Source organism: Lethenteron reissneri, unplaced genomic scaffold (genome assembly GCF_015708825.2).
Source record: "Lethenteron reissneri isolate LAM-NWPU_2019-01 unplaced genomic scaffold, ASM1570882v1 scaffold_1514, whole genome shotgun sequence".
NCBI lineage: Eukaryota > Metazoa > Chordata > Hyperoartia > Petromyzontiformes > Petromyzontidae > Lethenteron > Lethenteron reissneri.
The window spans coordinates 1528-21419 of record NW_026891239.1 but is presented as its reverse complement, the minus strand read 5'-3'; the positions used below and the strand labels follow the sequence as shown (position 1 = coordinate 21419).

General features: G+C 53.6%; 1 protein-coding gene across 1 annotated transcript; it reads left to right on the top strand.

Moving 5' to 3' along the window:
- The first annotated feature begins 1812 nt into the window (after positions 1-1812).
- Positions 1813-13062, top strand: LOC133362524 (protein Wnt-5b-like). The gene is made up of 6 exons (XM_061581472.1): positions 1813-1914; positions 3427-3665; positions 4767-5062; positions 6281-6397; positions 10698-11034; positions 12150-13062. Exons 1-6 carry the CDS (start codon positions 1814-1816, stop codon positions 12245-12247), a joined length of 1188 nt encoding a protein of 395 aa, XP_061437456.1. The 5' UTR covers position 1813; the 3' UTR covers positions 12248-13062.
- Positions 13063-19892: the final 6830 nt, after the last annotated feature.

The following is a 19892-nucleotide window of genomic DNA, read 5'->3' as shown; positions in this document are numbered from 1 at the left end:
ATACACTTTTGTGTTTTTTTTTGCACAGCAAGTGAGCTGTGACGTCACATACCTGTCATGTCACCCAAATGCGTGGCTGGGGAGGGGAGATAAAAGAAATAATAAACTCGGCTACAAACTTTGAACTTGCCACGTGTCTAGCTCCCATACTGTACACAAAGTCAACCGTCTAAAATTGTACACCCCTAGCTGCCAGTGCTATTCAGTGACCTAAAATTAAATGTTTCGCTCCGGATGATCGCTACAAAGTATGACCTGTGTTTTGATTTAGTGTGCTGATCTTAAAGGTGCATTGAAAAATTACAATACTCCGATTGATGCTCCTGCTGTTGTGGAGTGACTCATGCAGCCAGCTATGGCTGCAGGGTTTTGGTAGTAGATGTTGTTTATGCCATTTATTGTGAAAATTCCGTCACAGTTCCTATGATTGCTTTTTCATTGCTTTCATGGCTTTATTTTGGTGATTTCGAAAAGTGTATTGGTTTAGCCATGTTTGTTTGTTGTAGTACAGAGTTAGACTGATGGCCTTAATCTAAGCTGTCTTGTGGTTGTTGTTGTTGTTTTACTTGCATCCCACTGAGATTTTTGCACACAGCGTTGGTGTACGGTGTTTTTTCTGCAATATTTTTGCTGTCTTTTCTTGAATTTTCTGTTTGCACTTAGTCACATATTCACTTTAAGATGTTTTTTTGTTCATGTTTTTGTTTTTTGTTTGTTGCGGTTGCACCCGATTCAAGAGCCGAATGGCTCACAGGGCTATACCTAATAAATGAACTTGAACTTGTATTTTGGGGGGTGACCACGAGGTGTGTGACGTCACCAGCATACAGGAAATGGCGAGAATCGATATCTGATGAGCGTTTGTGGTATCGATTCAACGGGAATAGGCCGATTCTAAAGGAATCTACGACCTTCGATTCCTTCGCACGATTTAAAGAATCGAATCTTGGCGCGCGCGCGTGCGTAAGTTTAAAGTTTGACGCAGCGCTCGTTGGGGTTTTATTTTTAATTAGCGAGGTAATGAACAAAGTTTTATTTTCATTTGTATATGTTGTGTTTTTAAGTTTTAAGAAGTTTATAAATATATTTTTTCCCCCTGTAGGAGGGAGCTGTCTCTACCTGACTGGTGACATTCAATGCGGTTCGTGGTGATGATGCCGGTCGGCTACAGAGCTCACCAGAGTGACAACACCAGTCGGAGTTCATCACGATCGCGGTGGCGAGGAGATGTTCACTCCCTCGCCTGGTGGACAAGTGGTCGTGGGCTCGATCCCGTGTACAAAGCGAGGGAGTTAACATCTCCCAGCCACCGTGATGATGAGCGTGAGACTTGAAAACTAGAAATACACAGCAACAGCAGGCATCGTCAGGGCTGAGATCGAAGCCACGACCCCCTGTATACCCGGCGAGGTAGTCAACATCTCATAGCCACCGTGACGATGATGAGAGAGAGAGACGCAAACTCCAAATATACGGCAGCAGGCATCGTCAGGGTCGGGATCAAACCCATGACCTCCTGCATACCAGGCGAGGTAGTCAACATCTCATAGCCACCGTGACGATGATGAGAGAGAGAGACGCAAACTCCAAATATACAGCAGCAGGCATCGTCAGGGTCGGGATCAAACCCACGACCTCCTGCATACCAGGCGAGGTAGTCAACATCTCATAGCCACCGTGACGATGAGAGAGAGAGACGCAAACTCCAAATATATGGCAGCAGGTATCATCAGGGTCGGGATCAAACCCACGACCTACATATCAGGCGAGGGAGTTAACATCGTCTCCACCGGTTCACTTCTGCACAGCGCCGATGGCCATGAGGATGAGGAGGAGCTGTTCCTGGCCGGGTCTCTGCGCCTGTGGGGGCTTCGTCTTCGCACAGCTGTGGGCAGTCTCGGCCGCTTCCTGGTGGTAACCGTTGGCCGCTGTCTTCCTCCTCACGGCTGCGATGAGCGCAAGTTTCTAAGTTCATTGGTTTCTGAGCGGCCTCCTGACCGTCTTGTATTTTACACACCCCGTACAGTCGTTTAACACCTAGTAGCGGCAGGGCTTTCGCGACCAATGTCATCCACAATAGAGGCGTTTTTGGTGTTAGATCGCGTAAATATATAAATGTTCTTTGGTTCTTTCGGTAAAGTCACGTAGGTAGAAATAAAATAAAATGAAACAAATCACGACGTTTCGATCGCAACACAAGCGAACTTCGTCGGGAGGGGGACAACCACAGCGAGACAATGCTGAAGTCGGCGGGAGAGCTGCCGTGGCAAGAGGTTACATAGTAGTGTAATGTGAGGATGTATCCGGCTCACTGACGTATCACAACTCGTCACGATGATTGGCTCTGCCGGTCCTGGTTTATAGCCAATGGGGGAAGCCTGGGGCCATGGCTCTGACGTAATGGCAAGCTGACAGCTGCAAGTAGATGATTGGTTCTGCTGGCTTTGGCCTCAGCCAATGGGGAGACGAGTCAGGGGCGTGGTCCCGGGAGCCTACGAGGGAGCCTGGAATATTCCACGGAGGCTAACCAGGATTGGTGGAAACGTACCACGTGACCCGGGTATTAAATAGGGGTGGAGAGGAACGGCACGTGGTCAGAACGGGAACGAACGGAGGAAGGGGGCCACGCGGGAGCGGGGCTCCGGGTTGCCACGTGGTCCAGGCTGCCACGTGGTCCAGGCTGCCACGTGGTCCAGGCTGCCACGTGGCAGTGTGTCTCTCTGTCTGTCCCTTTCACGCTGCCTGTCAACAGCGTGAAGGGAAGCTGTAATGCAAGTTGAATAAAAGACGGATTCCAGAAGTCGCCTCAACGACCCTTATTACATAGGTAAGAGAGGGGGGAGGAGGCAAGGGGGGAGAGAGATAGGGGGGGTGGTAGGGTGAGGGGGGGGGCGCGTGAGTGCTATGGAAAGAGGACGTGAGGCTGGGGGGGGGGGTGTGGGCGGGGCTGGCAGTAAACCGGCAGGTACGATGGAAACAACAACAACAACAAGTGAAGGCATTACCTGGTTGATAACATCCTTGCAATGATTGTTCAATTTGTATCCATCTTCTCGGTTTAAGTTTTGTCTATGTTTATATATCTGGATGGCTTCATGCACACACCTTTCATAGTAGCCCGAAGGTTTGCAGAGTAGCTTGGTCTCGGAAAAAAACAATATCACGCGAGCCCACGGCGTTATAGCAATGGTCAGCTACGGCAGAGGTATTGGTTCTGCCGTGTTTCAGATCTGCCTTGTGTTCGCGAACACGGTCCGAGACATGACGTTTTGTTTCCCCAATGTAACTGCTACCGCAGGGCATTGCATGTCAAGAATGACCTCCTTCACAGATGGGATTAGATCACGTATTTTGACCTGCATACCAGGCGAGGTAGTCAACATCCCCTGGCCACCGTGACTCCCCCCCACCCCCCGTCCCTTGCAGGTTGCTGCCCCTGTGGACCCCGCTCTTCGACCGCTCCGACTCTCCACTGCTGTGCACCGCGGCGCCGGGTCTCTCCCCCGGACAGCGCAGCCTGTGCCGGCGGCACTCGAACCACGCGGAGCAGGTGGCCAATGGCATCCAGCTGGCGCTCGACGAGTGTCGGCACCAGCTGCAGGCCTGGCGGTGGAACTGCACCACGCCCGGCGCCGAGGACACTCTGGGCCCCGTGGCTCAATCTGGTAAGGGGATCGTCAGGCTGGGTCGGAGCGAGCGTCGGAGCCTCTGCCGGCAACATAAAGGTTTAAAATAGCATGGTCGGGGCAGCTGATGTCAGTGATGGTGGTAGTCGTGAGCAACGACGGCGCTGGTGGTGGGTTTTCACCAATCGGAGGGCTGCCTCGCTTTACTCGCCACCATCCGACACGGCCAATTAGCGAGGTCTAGTGTCGTGTAAGCAGAACGTGGCCAATCCCCTTGTTTCAGACTGAAGTAGAATGTCTCCACAATGCTGGCTGTCGCCCAGAGGTCACAAACGGATATCGGGTACCCGGTTGCGACCTCTGCTGTCACCTGATGACGCTAGTTGTTGTTGTTGTGGTGGTTGTTGTGGTTGTTGTTTTCCCAGCGAAACATCACAATACTCGAATTGTAAATGTTGCAGTGAGTTTACTCTTCAACACACAGCAACCGGTCAGTGCTGTACTAGTGCAATGAGACAAAAACGTGCAGAGTGCTTCTTATTCATTTCTCACACTTGGGCACAAACACTGGGCGATATATATAGACACGTTTCTACGTGGCTACACACAGCCGACCTTTCTAGACAGCCCCATCGTCGGCGTCTAGCTACACGTAGCGATGACGACGACGACGATTGGAGCTGTGCAGAGGATCGGCCAGGATCCCGCGACAGCCCCGAACCTTCAGTTACGTCCCCCCTACTACACACTTCCCGGCGTGGCGAAACCCCGACTCCGGCCATGCCCCCTTCTAGAACCTTCTAGCAAGTTCCCGGAGCTTCCCTACTGACCCCGCCTGTTACCTTGAACCCAGAGACGCCCCCCTTGTGGTTGGTTATTATATTACGCGCCCATACTCGTGATTACCCGTCCTGGCCCACAGGTGGCGCCCTGTCGTCGCACTCGTAACGAATTCGCCACGTTCTGTTTTTCGTGCCAAATCCTTAACCTATGGGATGCGTCGGCGGGAGTGGCGGTTCTAACGACGTGACGTTTCTATTTCGGCAATGGTCTACACGAGATAATAGACAGTCGATCAAATTGTTTTGTCGGCGGGGCTGATTGGGCTCTTCGGGGTGGTCGGGGTGGGGGGGGCTCCAGGCTCGCGCGAGGCGGCCTTCGTCTCCGCCCTGATCGCCGCCGGAGTTGTCCACGCGGTGGCGCGCGCCTGCCGCCAGGGGGCGCTGCCGGGCAGCTGCGACTGCGTCGCTGCGGCCGCGGCAGATCTGCCGCGTGGCGCCCAGCCGGGCTGCGGGGACGACGTCAAATACGGATACCGGTTCGCCAGGAAGTTTGTGGACGAGAGCGAGCACGATCGCAGGCGGCATGGAAGAGGAGGGGAGTCTCGGCTGGAGCTCGTCCAGATGAATTTGCACAATAACAAGGCCGGCCGGCTGGTGAGTCGGCAAATGGGTGGATGGGTAGACGAAAATTAAAAAATTAACCCGTAAAAACAACGTTTTTCACTATAAATCCTTTATATGCGTGGCGGCTAGAGTCCTCTCGTCCTCTGGCTTGAGATGGCTGCCACCTATGGGTCAGATGATTGCCTGCCACCATTAAGCAATTGGTAATTAAATATTTAATTTGTTTTCCCTAAACAGTGTAAAATTTTGTAAAAAAAATTCACGAACATTAATTGTCTCGCAGAACGAGTCTGTGTGCAAAATGTCAGCTCGATTGGATGACGGGAAGTGGGTTAAAAAACGACCGAAAGATTTGCACGGTCGTATGCAAGCAAGCAAGCACGCAAGCGAACTTAATTTAAAGGATTTAAAAATCGCCCTGTTGGGCACGCTGAGGAGATGCTTGCGCAGACCCAATGTGGTTTTAGGCCAGGGTGGCCCCGTCTGCTACAGCAGAGGTGTAGGGAATTCCAACAAGACCTACATCTCTGCTTTATTGACCTGGTCAAGGCCTATGATACCATCAGTAGGTCTGGGTTGTGGGTTTTTCTTTGTGCTTTCAGTGTCCTTGACTCATGATGGTGAGCGGGCCTGGGAAAAGCTGCGTGGCGATGTTCTCTGGCTCCCACATAACTTAAAAAATTATTTTTGACCATGTAGTTCGTGAAGCCTTCCATGGCTGTAACGGGAGAATTTCCATCGGGTAGAGTGGGAGGGTGATGGATGCACGGGTGCGGTCAAGGGATGGCTCCCTATTGCTCAACCATGTTATGTATTCCGATGATCTGGTGATTGCTGCTCACTCAGAGGAGGAGATGGAGACGCTGCTGCTGAGACTGGAGCGTGCCACTAAGAGGTGGGGCCTTACCATCAGCCCCACCAAAACTAAGCACCTGCCTGGGTATTTTGTACCATCGGACACTCCACCCCCACAACTCCCATTTGGTGATAGGGTAGTTGTGGAGAGAGTGGAGAGTTTCCCATACTTGGGCAGTGGTGCATTGGCCAGTCATCTCCGTCAGTCGACCCATGACACCTGGGTCTGTCCCATGACCTCCTGCCAACGGGCATTCGACACTTCACGTGGGCTTAATGTGCACATGGCTTGGCACAGGCGCCGTGGTGACATCACCGCCACTTATTGGCGAATGGCGTTTGGTAGTGATGATTGTGGTGGTGACGATGATGATGGTGGTGGTGGTGCTACAGGCTGTGTACAATCTGGCGTACACGCAGTGCAAGTGCCACGGGTTGACTGGCGCCTGCACGCTCAAGATCTGCTGGCCACAGCTCGCAGACTTTCGCAAAGTTGGAAACTTTCTCAAGGTGAGCTCACGGCTGCATGGGACTGCACCCTGAGGAGGGGTGAGGGTGGGTGGGGTGAGGTGCGTGAGTGTGGGGTGAGTGTGGGGTGAGTGTGGGGTGAGGTGGGTGGGGTGAGTGGAGGTGAGGTGAGTGTGGGTGGGGTGAGGTGGGTGAGTGTGGGGTGAGTGTGGGGTGAGTGTGGGGTGAGGTGGGTGGGGTGAGGTGGGTGGGGTGAGGTGGGTGGGGTGAGTGGAGGTGGGGTGAGTGTGGGTGGGGTGAGGTGGGTGAGTGTGGGGTGAGTGTGGGGTGAGTGTGGGGTGAGGTGGGTGGGTGAGTGAGTGTGGGGTGAGGTGGGTAGGGTGAGTGGAGGTGAGGTGAGTGTGGGTGGGGTGAGTGTGGGTGGGTGTGGGGTGAGTGTGGGGTGAGTGTGGGGTGAGTGTGGGGTGAGTGGAGGTGGGGTGAGGTGGGTGAGTGTGGGGTGAGTGTGGGTGGGTGAGTGTGGGTGGGGTGAGGTGGGTGAGTGTGGGGTGAGTGTGGGGTGAGGTGGGTGGGGTGAGTGGAGGTGGGGTGAGTGTGGGTGGGGTGAGGTGGGTGGGTGTGGGGTGAGTGTGGGGTGAGTGTGGGGTGAGGGTGGGGTGAGGTGGGTGGGGTGAGGTGGGGTGAGTGTGGGGTGAGTGGAGGTGGGGTGAGGTGGGTGAGTGTGGGTGGGGTGAGTGTGAGTGTGGTGGGGTGAGTGTGGGTGGGGTGAGTGTGGGTGGGGTGAGTGTGGGTGGGGTGAGTGTGGGTGGGGTGAGTGTGGGTGGGGCTGAGTGTGGGTGGGGTGAGTGTGGGTGGGGTGAGTGTGGGTGGGGTGAGTGTGGGTGGGTGGGGTGAGTGTGGGTGGGGTGAGTGTGGGTGGGGTGAGTGTGGGTGGGTGAGGTGGGTGGGGTGAGTGTGGGTGGGGTCAGTGTGGGTGGGGTGAGTGTGGGTGGGGTGAGTGTGGGTGGGGTGAGTGTAGGAGGTGGGTGAGCTGAGTGTGGGTGGGGTGAGTGTGAGTGTGATGAGTGGGTGGGGTGAGTGTGGGTGGGCTGAGTGTGGGTGGGGTGAGTGTGGGGTGAGTGTGATGTGTAGGTGGGGTGAGTGTGGGTGGGGTGAGTGTGGGTGGGGTGAGTGTGGGGTGAGTGGGTGGGGTGAGTGTGGGTGGGGTGAGTGTGAGTGTGATGAGTGGGTGGGGTGAGTGTGGGGTGGGGTGAGTGTGGGGGTGAGTGGGTGGGGTGAGTGTGGGTGGGGTGAGTGTGAGTGTGATGAGTGGGTGGGGTGAGTGTGGGTGGGGTGAGTGTGGGTGGGGTGAGTGTGAGGTGTGGGTGGGGTGAGTGTGGGTGGGGTGAGTGTGGGTGGGCTGAGTGTGGGTGGGGTGAGTGTGGGGTGAGTGTGATGTGTGATGTGTAGGTGGGGTGAGTGTGGGTGGGGTGAGTGTGGGTGGGGTGAGTGTGGGTGGGGTGAGTGTGAGGTGGGTGGGGTGAGTGTGGGTGGGGTGAGTGTGGGTGGGGTGAGTGTGAGGTGGGTGGGGTGAGTGTGGGTGGGGTGAGTGTGAGGTGGGTGGGGTGAGTGTGGGTGGGGTGAGTGTGGGTGGGGTGAGTGTGGGTGGGGTGAGTGTGGGTGGGGTGAGTGTGAGGTGGGTGGGGTGAGTGTGGGTGGGGTCAGTGTGGGTGGGGTGAGTGTGGGTGGGGTGAGTGTGGGTGGGGTGAGTGTGAGGTGGGTGAGCTGAGTGTGGGTGGGGTGAGTGTGAGGTGGGTGAGCTGAGTGTGGGTGGGGTGAGTGTGGGTGGGGTGAGTGTGGGTGGGGTGAGTGTGGGTGGGGTGAGTGTGAGGTGGGTGAGCTGAGTGTGGGTGGGGTGAGTGTGAGGTGCGAGTGATGAGGCTGAATCAATGGGAGGGTTACAGACGTGGGGGGGGGGGGGGGGGTCCCTAACAGCTCAGGGTGCTGCCTGCATTCACTCAACCACCTCCACCACCATCACCTCCTCCACCACCACCACCATCACCACCACCACCACCATCACCACCACCACCACCACCATCACCACCACCACCATCACCACCACCACCACCACCATCACCACCACCACCACCACCTCCACCACCATCACCACCACCACCACCATCACCACCACCACCATCACCACCACCACTATCACCTCCACCACCACCTCCACCACCACCACCATCACCACCATCACCACCACCACCACCATCACCACCACCACCACCACCATCACCACCACCACCACCACCATCACCACCACCACCACCATCACCACCACCACCACCACCATCACCACCTCCACCACCACCACCATCACCACCACCACCATCACCACCACCACCACCATCACCACCACCACCACCACCACCACCACCACCATCCACCACCATCACCACCACCATCACCACCACCATCACCACCACCTCCACCACCACCACCATCACCACCATCACCACCACCACCACCACCATCACCACCACCACCTCCACCACCACCTCCACCACCACCACCTCCACCACCACCACCACCACCTCCACCACCATCACCACCACCATCACCACCACCACAACCATCACCACCACCATCACCACCACCATCACCACCACCACCATCACCACCACCATCACCACCATCACCACCACCTCCACCACCACCACCACCATCACCACCACCACCATCACCACCTCCACCACCACCACCTCCACCATCACCACCACCATCACCACCACCATCACCACCACCACCACCACCATCACCACCATCACCACCACCACCACAACCATCACCACCATCACCATCACCACCACCACCACCATCACCACCATCACCACCACCACCACCACCATCACCACCACCACCATCACCATCACCACCATCACCACCACCACCACCACCATCACCACCACCATCACCACCACCACCACCTCCACCACCATCACCACCACCATCACCACCACCACAACCATCACCACCACCACCACCATCACCACCACCACCTCCACCACCACCATCACCACCTCCACCACCACCATCACCACCACCACCATCACCACCATCACCACCATCACCACCACCTCCACCACCACCACCACCATCACCACCACCACCACCACCATAACCACCACCACCACCTCCATCACCACCTCCACCACCACCATCACCACCACCATCACCACCACCTCCACCACCATCACCACCACCACCACCACCACAAACATCACCACCACCATCACCACCACCACCATCACCACCATCACCACCATCACCACCACCTCCACCACCACCACCACCATCACCACCACCACCACCATAACCACCACCACCACCTCCATCACCACCACCACCTCCACCACCACCATCACCACCACCATCACCACCACCTCCACCACCATCACCACCACCACCACCACCACAAACATCACCACCACCATCACCACCACCATCACCACCACCATCACCACCACCACCACCTCCACCAACATCACCACCACCACCACCACCATCACCACCACCACCACCACCACAACCATCACCACCATCACCACCATCACCATCACCACCATCACCACCACCACCACCATCACCACCACCACCATCACCACCACCATCACCACCACCACCATCACCACCACCACCATCACCACCACCACCACCATCACCACCATCACCACCACCATCACCACCACCACCACCACCATCACCACCACCACCATCACCACCACCACCATCACCACCACCACCATCACCACCACCATCATCATCACCACCACCATCATCACCACCACCATCACCACCACCACCACCTCCACCACCACCACCTCCACCACCATCACCACCACCACCACCACCATCATCACCACCACCATCATCACCACCACCATCATCACCACCACCACCACCATCACCACCACCACCACCATCACCACCACCACCACCACCACCCCCACCACCACCTCCACCACCACCACCATCACCACCACCACCATTACCACCACCACCATCACCACCATCACCACCACCATCACCACCACCACCACCACCACCACCATCACCACCACCACCATCACCACCACCACCACCATCATCATCACCAACACCATCATCACCACCACCACCATCACCACCACCACCACCTCCACCACCACCACCACCATCACCACCACCACCACCATCATCACCACCACCATCATCACCACCACCACCATCACCACCACCACCACCACAGCAAAATAAAACACGGCGGATCCTCTTCCTCCTCCTCACCCCCTGACGACGACGGTGACGATGGCGGCTGCAGGACAAGTACGACGCAAGTTCCGCCGTGCGGCTGGTGACCCACAACTGGATTGCTCGTTCCGGGGGCGGCGGTGGCGGCGGTGCCTTTGCCGTTACCGGCGGCCGCAAAAGCGGCAAAGCCGCCCGCTGGCCGCGCCTGCACCTGGAGCCGGTGGACGAGGGGTTCGTGGCGCCCACTGCGAGCGAGCTGGTGCACGTGCACGGCAGCCCCGACTACTGCGAGCGCGACGATGCCCGCGGCGTTGCCGGCACGGTGGGGCGGCGGTGCCACTTGCCCGCCAACGGCACCGGGGATTGCTCGATCATGTGCTGCGACAGAGGGTACAACACTGTCCGAGGTGTGCCCCCACCCCGCCCCCCCGTCGCCGCGACCCGAAAATAAACTCAAACTATTCGTTAAGAAGCTACGAAACTATTTTATATTTAACCAGCCGAGCTGCGTAGATCCAGCCACAGACGATAGGTCGACCAAGTGGCTCGTCACGTAGAAATGCACAGCGTCCAAATTCTCTTAAATCGCCTGATTTTCAACGTGGAGGGAGAAGCGGAGGACCCGGAGACAAATCCACGTGACCTACGGGCAGAGAGAGACACGCAAACTCCAAATATGCAGCATCAGCGGGCATTGTCAGAGTTGGGATCGAACCCACGACCTCCTGCACAACAAGCGAGGGAGTTAACATCTCCTAGCCACCGTGATGATGATGAGAGAGAGAGAGACGCAGACTCCAAATATACAGCAGCAGCAGGCATCGCCAGGGTCAGTGCAATGTCTCTCATATCCTACACTACTTAGCTAGGACAAGCGTGCACTACTTGTGCTCGGATAACGACAGACACCCTCTCTTTCCACACTGTCCCTGTACTACTATACACTATCACTCTTGACTTAAAGCTTTCATGACAGCAGGAATTAATATTCTTTGGGTCTTTCGGTAAAGTCACGTAGATAGGTGAAAAAAAATCACTAAAATAAACCAAACGGTCGCTTGTGTTGCGATCGAAACGTCGTAGTTTTTTGTTACTTTTATTATTTTTTTAGGCCATCTACGTGGCTTTAGCAAAAGACCCCAAGGATACTATTCTTCGCTCCGTTACACTACTACGCTATACAGTACACTATACACTACACTACTATACACTACACTATACACTACACTATACACTACACTATACACTACACTACACTATACACTACACTATACACTACTATACACTACGCTATACACTACACTATACACTACACTATACACTACACTATACACTACACTACAATATACACTACACTCTACACTATACTATACACTACACTATACAGTACACCACGGAGAGAAGTGCACGCAGACTTTTGTTACCTCGCGGCGGCGATTGCAGAATCGCGATAAAAACCTCGTGGGCAAAACGACGATGTCCGACGTTTTGCACTCTCGCCTCTGCTGTGTTCCCCTCCCAGTGACGGTGGAGAAGCGGTGCAGATGCAAGTTCCGGTGGTGCTGCTCCGTCAAGTGCGAGCGGTGCCCGCAGACCGTTGACCAACTCTCTTGCAAGTAGACAAGTAGACTGCAGCCGCAAGCTGCCGGGTGGCCTCGGCTGGAGATCGACTCCAGTCGGGGTTCAGCCGAGTCCTGCCGGGTTCGGTGATCCGTTCAAAGTTGTTGAGGGTGCCAGCACCACGGCATCCAGCACTACACTATACACTACTATACACTACACTATACACTACTATACACTACACTATACACTACACACTATACACTGCACTATACACTACACTATACACTACACTATACACTACTATACACTACACTATACATTATACACTACTATACACTACACTATACACTACACTACTATACACTACACTATACACTACACACTACACTATACACTACTATACACTACACTACTATACACTACTATACACTACACTATACACTACACTATACACTACTATACACTACACTACTATACACTACTATACACTACACTATACACTACACTATACACTACTATACACTACACTATACACTACTATACACTACACTATACACTACTACACTATACACTACTACACTATACACTACACTATACTATACACTACACTACTATACACTACACTACACTATACACTACACACTACACTATACACTACACTACTATACACCACACTACTATACACTACACTATACACTACTCTACACTACACTACTATACACTACACTACTATACACTATATACACTACACTATGTAGACTCCACTTATATACACTGCTCTCTATATGTTACATGTTGATATACATGACATCTTGATGTGACGTGAGGCAGATGACGATGCTAGTACCTGCCTCCATTCCCGTTCTGTATCGGCCAAGAGTTTTCGTAGCTGTGAATTAAAAGTGTTTTGCATGTTCTGTCAAACAAAATCCTCAGGTTTCTATCTCATCGTTTTGATATCGCGATGGATTCAAAGTTGACGTCACTCGGGTAACGACGGCGGTCAACTGCACCGTGCCGCGGTTTGGGTTGGGCTGTAGCAGGATGGAATTAATCCGCGACAGAATGAATGACGCATTCAAGTTCATGTATTAGGTGTAGCCCTGTGAGCCATTCGGCTCTTGAATCGGGTGCAACCGCAACAAACAAAAAACTAAACATGAACAAGAAACATCTTAAGGTGAATATGTGACTAAGTGCAAACAGAAAATCCAAGAAAAAACAGCAACATATTGCAGAAAAAGCACCGTACACCAACGCTGTGTGCAAAAATCCCAGTGGGATGCAAGTCAAACAACCAACAACAACAACCACAAGACAACTTAGATCACGGCCATCAGTCTAACTCTGTACTACAACAAACAACCAACAACAACAACCACAAGACAACTTAGATCAAGGCCATCAGTCTAACTCTGTACTACAACAAACAACCAACAACAACCACAAGACAACTTAGATCAAGGCCATCAGTCTAACTCTGTACTACAACAACCAACAACAACAACCACAAGACAACTTAGATCAAGGCCATCAGTCTAACTCTGTACTACAACAAACAACCAACAACAACAACAACCACAAGACAACTTAGATCAAGGCCATCAGTCTAACTCTGTACTACAACAAACAACCAACAACAACAACCACAAGACAACTTAGATCAAGGCCATCAGTCTAACTCTGTTAATGTCGGGGAGGAAGCCAACTGGAGTCAATGGGACGGCCTAATATGGGGGTCTTTGTCGATCCACAAATCTCTTTAGATCGAGAAATCTCGGTGCCATCCACAAATCGTCAGTTTCTCGTTCAGAAATCACGTAGCGGGAGTCACTTTTAACGATAACAAATTTGTATTTCAAATATCACTGCTTGATCCACACTCCATCACATAGACCAACACACTCTAAATGTCAGAGCTCATTCACTGCTAGATCCACGCTCCATCGCATAGACCAACACACTCAAAGTGTCAGAGCTCATTCACTGCTTGATCCACACTCCATCGCATAGACCAACACACTTAAAGTGTCAGAGCTCAAACACTGCTAGATCCACACTCCATCACATAGACCAACACACTCAAAGTGTCAGAGCTCAAACACTGCTAGATCCACACTCCATCACATAGACCAACACACTCAAAGTGTCAGAGCTCAATCACTGCTAGATCCACACTCCATCACATAGACCAACACACTCAAAGTGTCAGAGCTCAATCACTGCTAGATCCACACTCCATCACATAGACCAACACACTCAAAGTGTCAGAGCTCAATCACTGCTAGATCCACGCTCCATCACATAGATCAACTCACTCAGTGTCAGAGCTCATTCACTGCTTGATCCACACTCCATCACATAGACCAACACACTCAAAGTGTCAGAGCTCAATCACTGCTAGATCCACACTCCATCACATAGACCAACACACTCAAAGTGTCAGAGCTCAATCACTGCTTGATCCACACTCCATCACATAGACCAACACACTCACAGTGTCAGAGCTCAATCACTGCTAGATCCACACTCCATCACATAGACCAACACACTCAAAGTGTCAGAGCTCAATCACTGCTTGATCCACACTCCATCACATAGACCAACACACTCAAAGTGCCAGAGCTCAATCACTGCTAGATCCACACTCCATCACATAGACCAACACACTGAAAGTGTCAGAGCTCAAACACTGCTAGATCCACGCTCCATCACATAGACCAACACATTCAAAGTGTCAGAGCTCATTCACTGCTTGATCCACACTCCATCACATAGACCAACACACTCAAAGTGTCAGAGCTCAATCACTGCTTGATCCACGCTCCATCACATAGATCAACACACTCAAAGTGTCAGAGCTCGATCACTGCTTGATCCACGCTCCATCACATAGATCAACACACTCAGTGTCAGAGCTCAATCACTGCTTGATCCACACTCCATCACATAGACCAACACACTCAGAGTGTCAGAGCTCAATCACTGCTCGCTCCTGGGCCTCCCCTAGGTCGACTCAGCATCAATCGAGAGCCTGGTGCGGTGTGTCGCAGTGAACATCGCCACGGGAGAGACACAGGCGGCTGGGCGTGGTGCTGGCCACCCGCCCCCCTCGTGAGCCTCCACTCGTGAGCAGCAGCAGGCTGCACAGGCTGCACGGCAGGGGGGTCTTTGTGTGGGGGGGGTACAGGGGGGTACGGGGGGGGTACAGGGGGGGGTACAGGGGGGGGGTACAGGGGGGGGGGGTACAGGGGGGTACGGGGGGGGGGGTACAGGGGGGGGGGGTTACAGGGGGGGGGGGGGGGGGGGGGTAACAGGGGGGATTACAAGGGGGGGGGGGGTGACAAGGGAGATACATCACTTACACACTGAACTCTGCACGTATAAAGTACTGTGCATATATATAGACATTTTCGATTTAAAGATTTCGTGACTGCAGGGATTCATGTTCTTGCTTCTTTCGGTAAACTCACGTAGAAGGGAAATACACAATACAATATAAAACAATAAAAATTAAAATAAATTAAATCACGACTTTTTTCGCGGGCAACACAGACGGAAGTTTGCGTTGCCTCCGAAACGTGGCGATATTATTTATTTTAATTTTATTTTTTATACCCACGTGACTTTACTGAAAAAAACACAGAGTATGCGCGTAGACTCTTTGCTTATTTCTATTTTATATTTAAAATTTTCACCCACGTGACTTTACCGAAAGAAGCAAAGGATATGGATCCTATCAGTCACGAAAACTTCAAATCGACTGCTGCACATACAGAACTGTGGCCAGTGTTGAGTCTATGGGCGGGCGCCTATCAGCTCTACGGAATTTAGCCTCGCTGCCACGTGGTCGCCTATCCGCGCTACGTTTTCTAAACGCGCCCTGCTAAAGCCACGCGTGGTCACAACGACGCACCGTCTCCCGCCCTTGTTGTGGTAGCGAAACGTCGGACCTCCACCACCACCACCACCACCACCTCCTCCACCACCACCTCCACCACCACCACCACCACCTCCTCCACCACCACCACCTCCACCACCACCACCACCACCACCTCCACCACCACCATCACCACCACCACCACCTCCACCACCACCACCTCCACCACCACCTCCACCACCACCCACCACCTCCACCACCACCACCACCTCCTCCACCACCTCCACCACCTCCTCCACCACCTCCACCACCACCTCCACCACCTCCTCCACCACCACCACCTCCACCACCACCACCACCTCCACCACCTCCACCACCACCACCTCCACCACCACCACACGAGGCAATAGCTTCGTGTGTCACCTCCTCGCCACGACGGAGTAGAGAGCTCAAGACCCCCCACCACCCACACAGACGTCTACGGAGCGAACCACGAGGTGAGTGAGTGCAGCCCTAGGCCACATTGCCCCGCCTGGTTGGGCTGGGCTGGCCTGGGCTGGGATTGGGCTGGGTGACATTGCCCGGCCTGGCCTGGTTGGGCTGGGCTGGGATTGGGCTGGGCTACATTGCCCGGCCTGATTGGCCTGGGATTGGGTTGGGATTGGGCTGGGCTGATGCCCCCCACCCCCCACCACCATCCCCTGTGGTCTTTGTGGAACAGTTGAGGGGTCTAAACTGTGTTGGTCAATCCACCCGTGGAATGTAACATTCATGTAAATGTCTAAGTCGAGATCATTTAATCAGAATCTGGGGTCGTGACGGTGACTAGGTGGATGTTAACTCATTCGCCTGGTCTACAGGAGGTCATGAGTTCGATCGCGACCCTGTAGAGATATTGACTACCTCGCCTGGTCTACAGGAGGTCGTGGGTTCCATCATGTCCCTGTAGAGATGTTAACTCCCTCGCCTGGTCTACAGGAGGTCGTGAGTTCGATTGCGACCCTGTAGAGATGTTAACTACCTCGCCTGGTCTACAGAAGGTCGTGGGTTCGATCCCAACCATGACGCCCCTCTATCAAGTTCAAGTTCATGTATTACGTATAGCCCTGTGAGCCATTCGGCTCTTGAATCTGGTGCAACCGCAACAAACAAAAAACTAAAATATGAACAAGAAAACATCTTAAAGTGAATATTAGACTAAGTGCAAACAAAATCTAAGAAAAGACCAAAATATTGCAGAAAAAGTACCGTTACACCAACGCCATGTGCAAAAATCCCAGTGGGATGCAAGTCAAACAACAACAACCACAAGACAACTTAGATTAAGGCCATCAGTCTAACTCTGTACATCAACAAACATGGCAAACCAAAAAAAAACGGGCCGAACGAAATCTGTTTAGGCATGCGGTGGCTGGGCATGCGGGTTACATGACCCAGCCAACGCAGCCTTGCCTGCCGGAGGAGCTCACCAATAGGACTTTGTCCAGATCTTTCAAGGATTTGTGAGCTCCACACACAATCCAGCCTGGTTATCCGAGGATGGATCATAGACAGGCCAACCTAAATGTTTCTAACCGGTTAAGATGGATCATAGACAGGCCAGCCTAAATGTTTAGGCTTGTCTGTCTAGAATTTCCCTTGGGTGATCATCTCTGCCTGGTGCCTTTCCTGGTCTCGACTCTGGATCTCCTTCAGGACTTCCTCAACAGATGACACCTCAGCCAGTCACTCACAGGGGGTGACTTCTTCCAATATTTGAGGCACCGCAGCCTCAGCAGTGTCATCCCCACTTTGTGCCATGATGTTTTCCTGGCTGAGGGATTTCCCCTCCCCCAGGACCTCACAGAAATGCTCAGCAAATCTGCAAACCTGTTCCTGGGGATCGGAGATTGGATCACCATTTTTTCCCCGAATGATGGTGATAGGTGTGGCACTACAAATTACGTTTTTGATGGAATTAAACAGCGATGTCTGATCACGGGCTACTGAGGCAGATTCCATCTCCTCAGAAACCCGCGACCACCACCCATCATTGCAGCGCCTCCCTCACGGCTCTCAGAACCTCCGAGCGAAGGCTGCGGTCAGCCTCATTCTCTGACGTGGGATGCTGTAGACTATGAGAGTGGGCCTGCTGATTTTTCTCAGCCAGCCTGAACACCTCCTCTGTCAGCCAGGGTCTCTGGGGAGGTCTGAACTGTGTACCCAAGCAGCCATTGCAGCTGCATGAGCCACAGTCATTAACCTCGCCCATTTAATTCTAGATTTTAAGCTTTCGTGACTGCAAGGATTCATATTCTTAGGTTTTTCGGTAAAGTCATGTAGGTAAAAAATTTAAATTAACAAAAGTAAAATAAAATAACGTTTCGGAGGCAACACAAGCTTCAATCTTCAGGTGGAACCGTCACAGCCACGACAGCTGCATCAAGTGAGAGAAATTCCAAGAACACAGTCCTTGTATATATACTGGCTGAGGGTGGGAGGAGCCAAGGTAGGCCCTGGATATTATTGTTGTGAGGTTCGGTGCGGCTGAAGCACGCTGTTAGGAATGAGCCTTTGTTGTGTAAACTAGGTGCGGCTGATGTAAAGGTGCATTTACCCTCGATGTGTATCTGTGACCCTCTGTGACAATTCTCTCTGTCTCTCTCTGCGACTCTCTGCTTCTCTCTATCTCTCTTGCGTCTCTGTGTGATCGCTGCTGCTGCTGCTGCTAGCGGCGGTGGCGGGCGGACTTCCGGCAGCAGAGGACATCCACGTGACTGGCGGAGTCTGCGCTCATTTCCCCTCTAGGTGACAATCTCTGTGACTCTCTCTGTGACTCTCTGTGACTCTCTCTGTATCTGTGACCCTCCGTGACAATTCTCTCTCTCTCTGCTTCTCTCTGTCTCTCTTGCGTCTCTGTGTGATCGCTGCTGCTGCTGCTGCTAGCGGCGGCGTCTGCGCTGGAAGCGTTTCGGGGCGGCGGACATGGAGCAGCAGTACGAGGCGGTGGCCGAGTTGGGCGCTGGGTCTACGGGGCCGCGACGGCGTTGAAGGCTCGCGACCTGCGAGACGAGGGCCGCTTTGTGGCGCTGCTCAAGGGCCTGCGCCTGCAGACAGGCGGGGGCCGGGAGGGGGAGACCTGGCAGCTGCAGCAGCTGCTGCAGCTCATGAAGTTGGAGCACCCCAACGTGGTGAGGTGGGTGTCTCTCCACCCCTCCTGGCGCCCCCTCGCGATCCCTCGCAGTCGTCGCCGCGTCGGCCTCCGTCCTCCAGTCCTCCACGGTCTTCGTGTCTTGGTGTCAACTCGCCTTACGTTGTCGCCGTCTCCACCGCCGATGGAGGAGCGCCCCCTGTTTTTGAAATGCGTTTGTCTACCCGGTCTGCCGCCCTCCTATTTAATACCCGGTCACGTGGTACGTTTCCACCAATCCTGGTTAGCCTCCATGGAATCTTCCAGACTCCATCGTAGGCTCCCGGGACCACGCCCCTGACTCGTCTCCCCATTGGCTGTGGCTAAAGCCAGCAGAACCAATCCCCTACTGACCAGGTGTCGTTCGTCTCCACCCTATTTAATACCCGGGTCACGTGGTACGTTTCCACCAATCCTGGTTAGCCTCCATGGAATCTTCCAGACTCCATCGTAGGCTCCCGGGACCACGCCCCTGACTCGTCTCCCCATTGGCTGTGGCTAAAGCCAGCAGGGCCAATCATCTCCTTACAGCTGTCACCTTGCCATGACGTCAGGGCCACGGCCCTAGGCTTCCCCCCATTGGCTGTGGGCCAGGACCGGCAGAGCCAATCACCGTGACGAGGTGTGATCCACTATGAGAACTCCTTTAGCAG

Coding starts and splice junctions, on each gene's coding strand:
- LOC133362524 (XM_061581472.1), top strand. CDS start 1,814: ATGGCCATGAGGATGAGGAGGAGCTGTTCCTGGCCGGGTCTCTGCGCC. Junction 1,915..3,426: donor GTCTCGGCCGCTTCCTGGTG/GTAACCGTTGGC, acceptor CGTCCCTTGCAG/GTTGCTGCCCCTGTGGACCC. Junction 6,398..10,697: donor AAGTTGGAAACTTTCTCAAG/GTGAGCTCACGG, acceptor TGGCGGCTGCAG/GACAAGTACGACGCAAGTTC.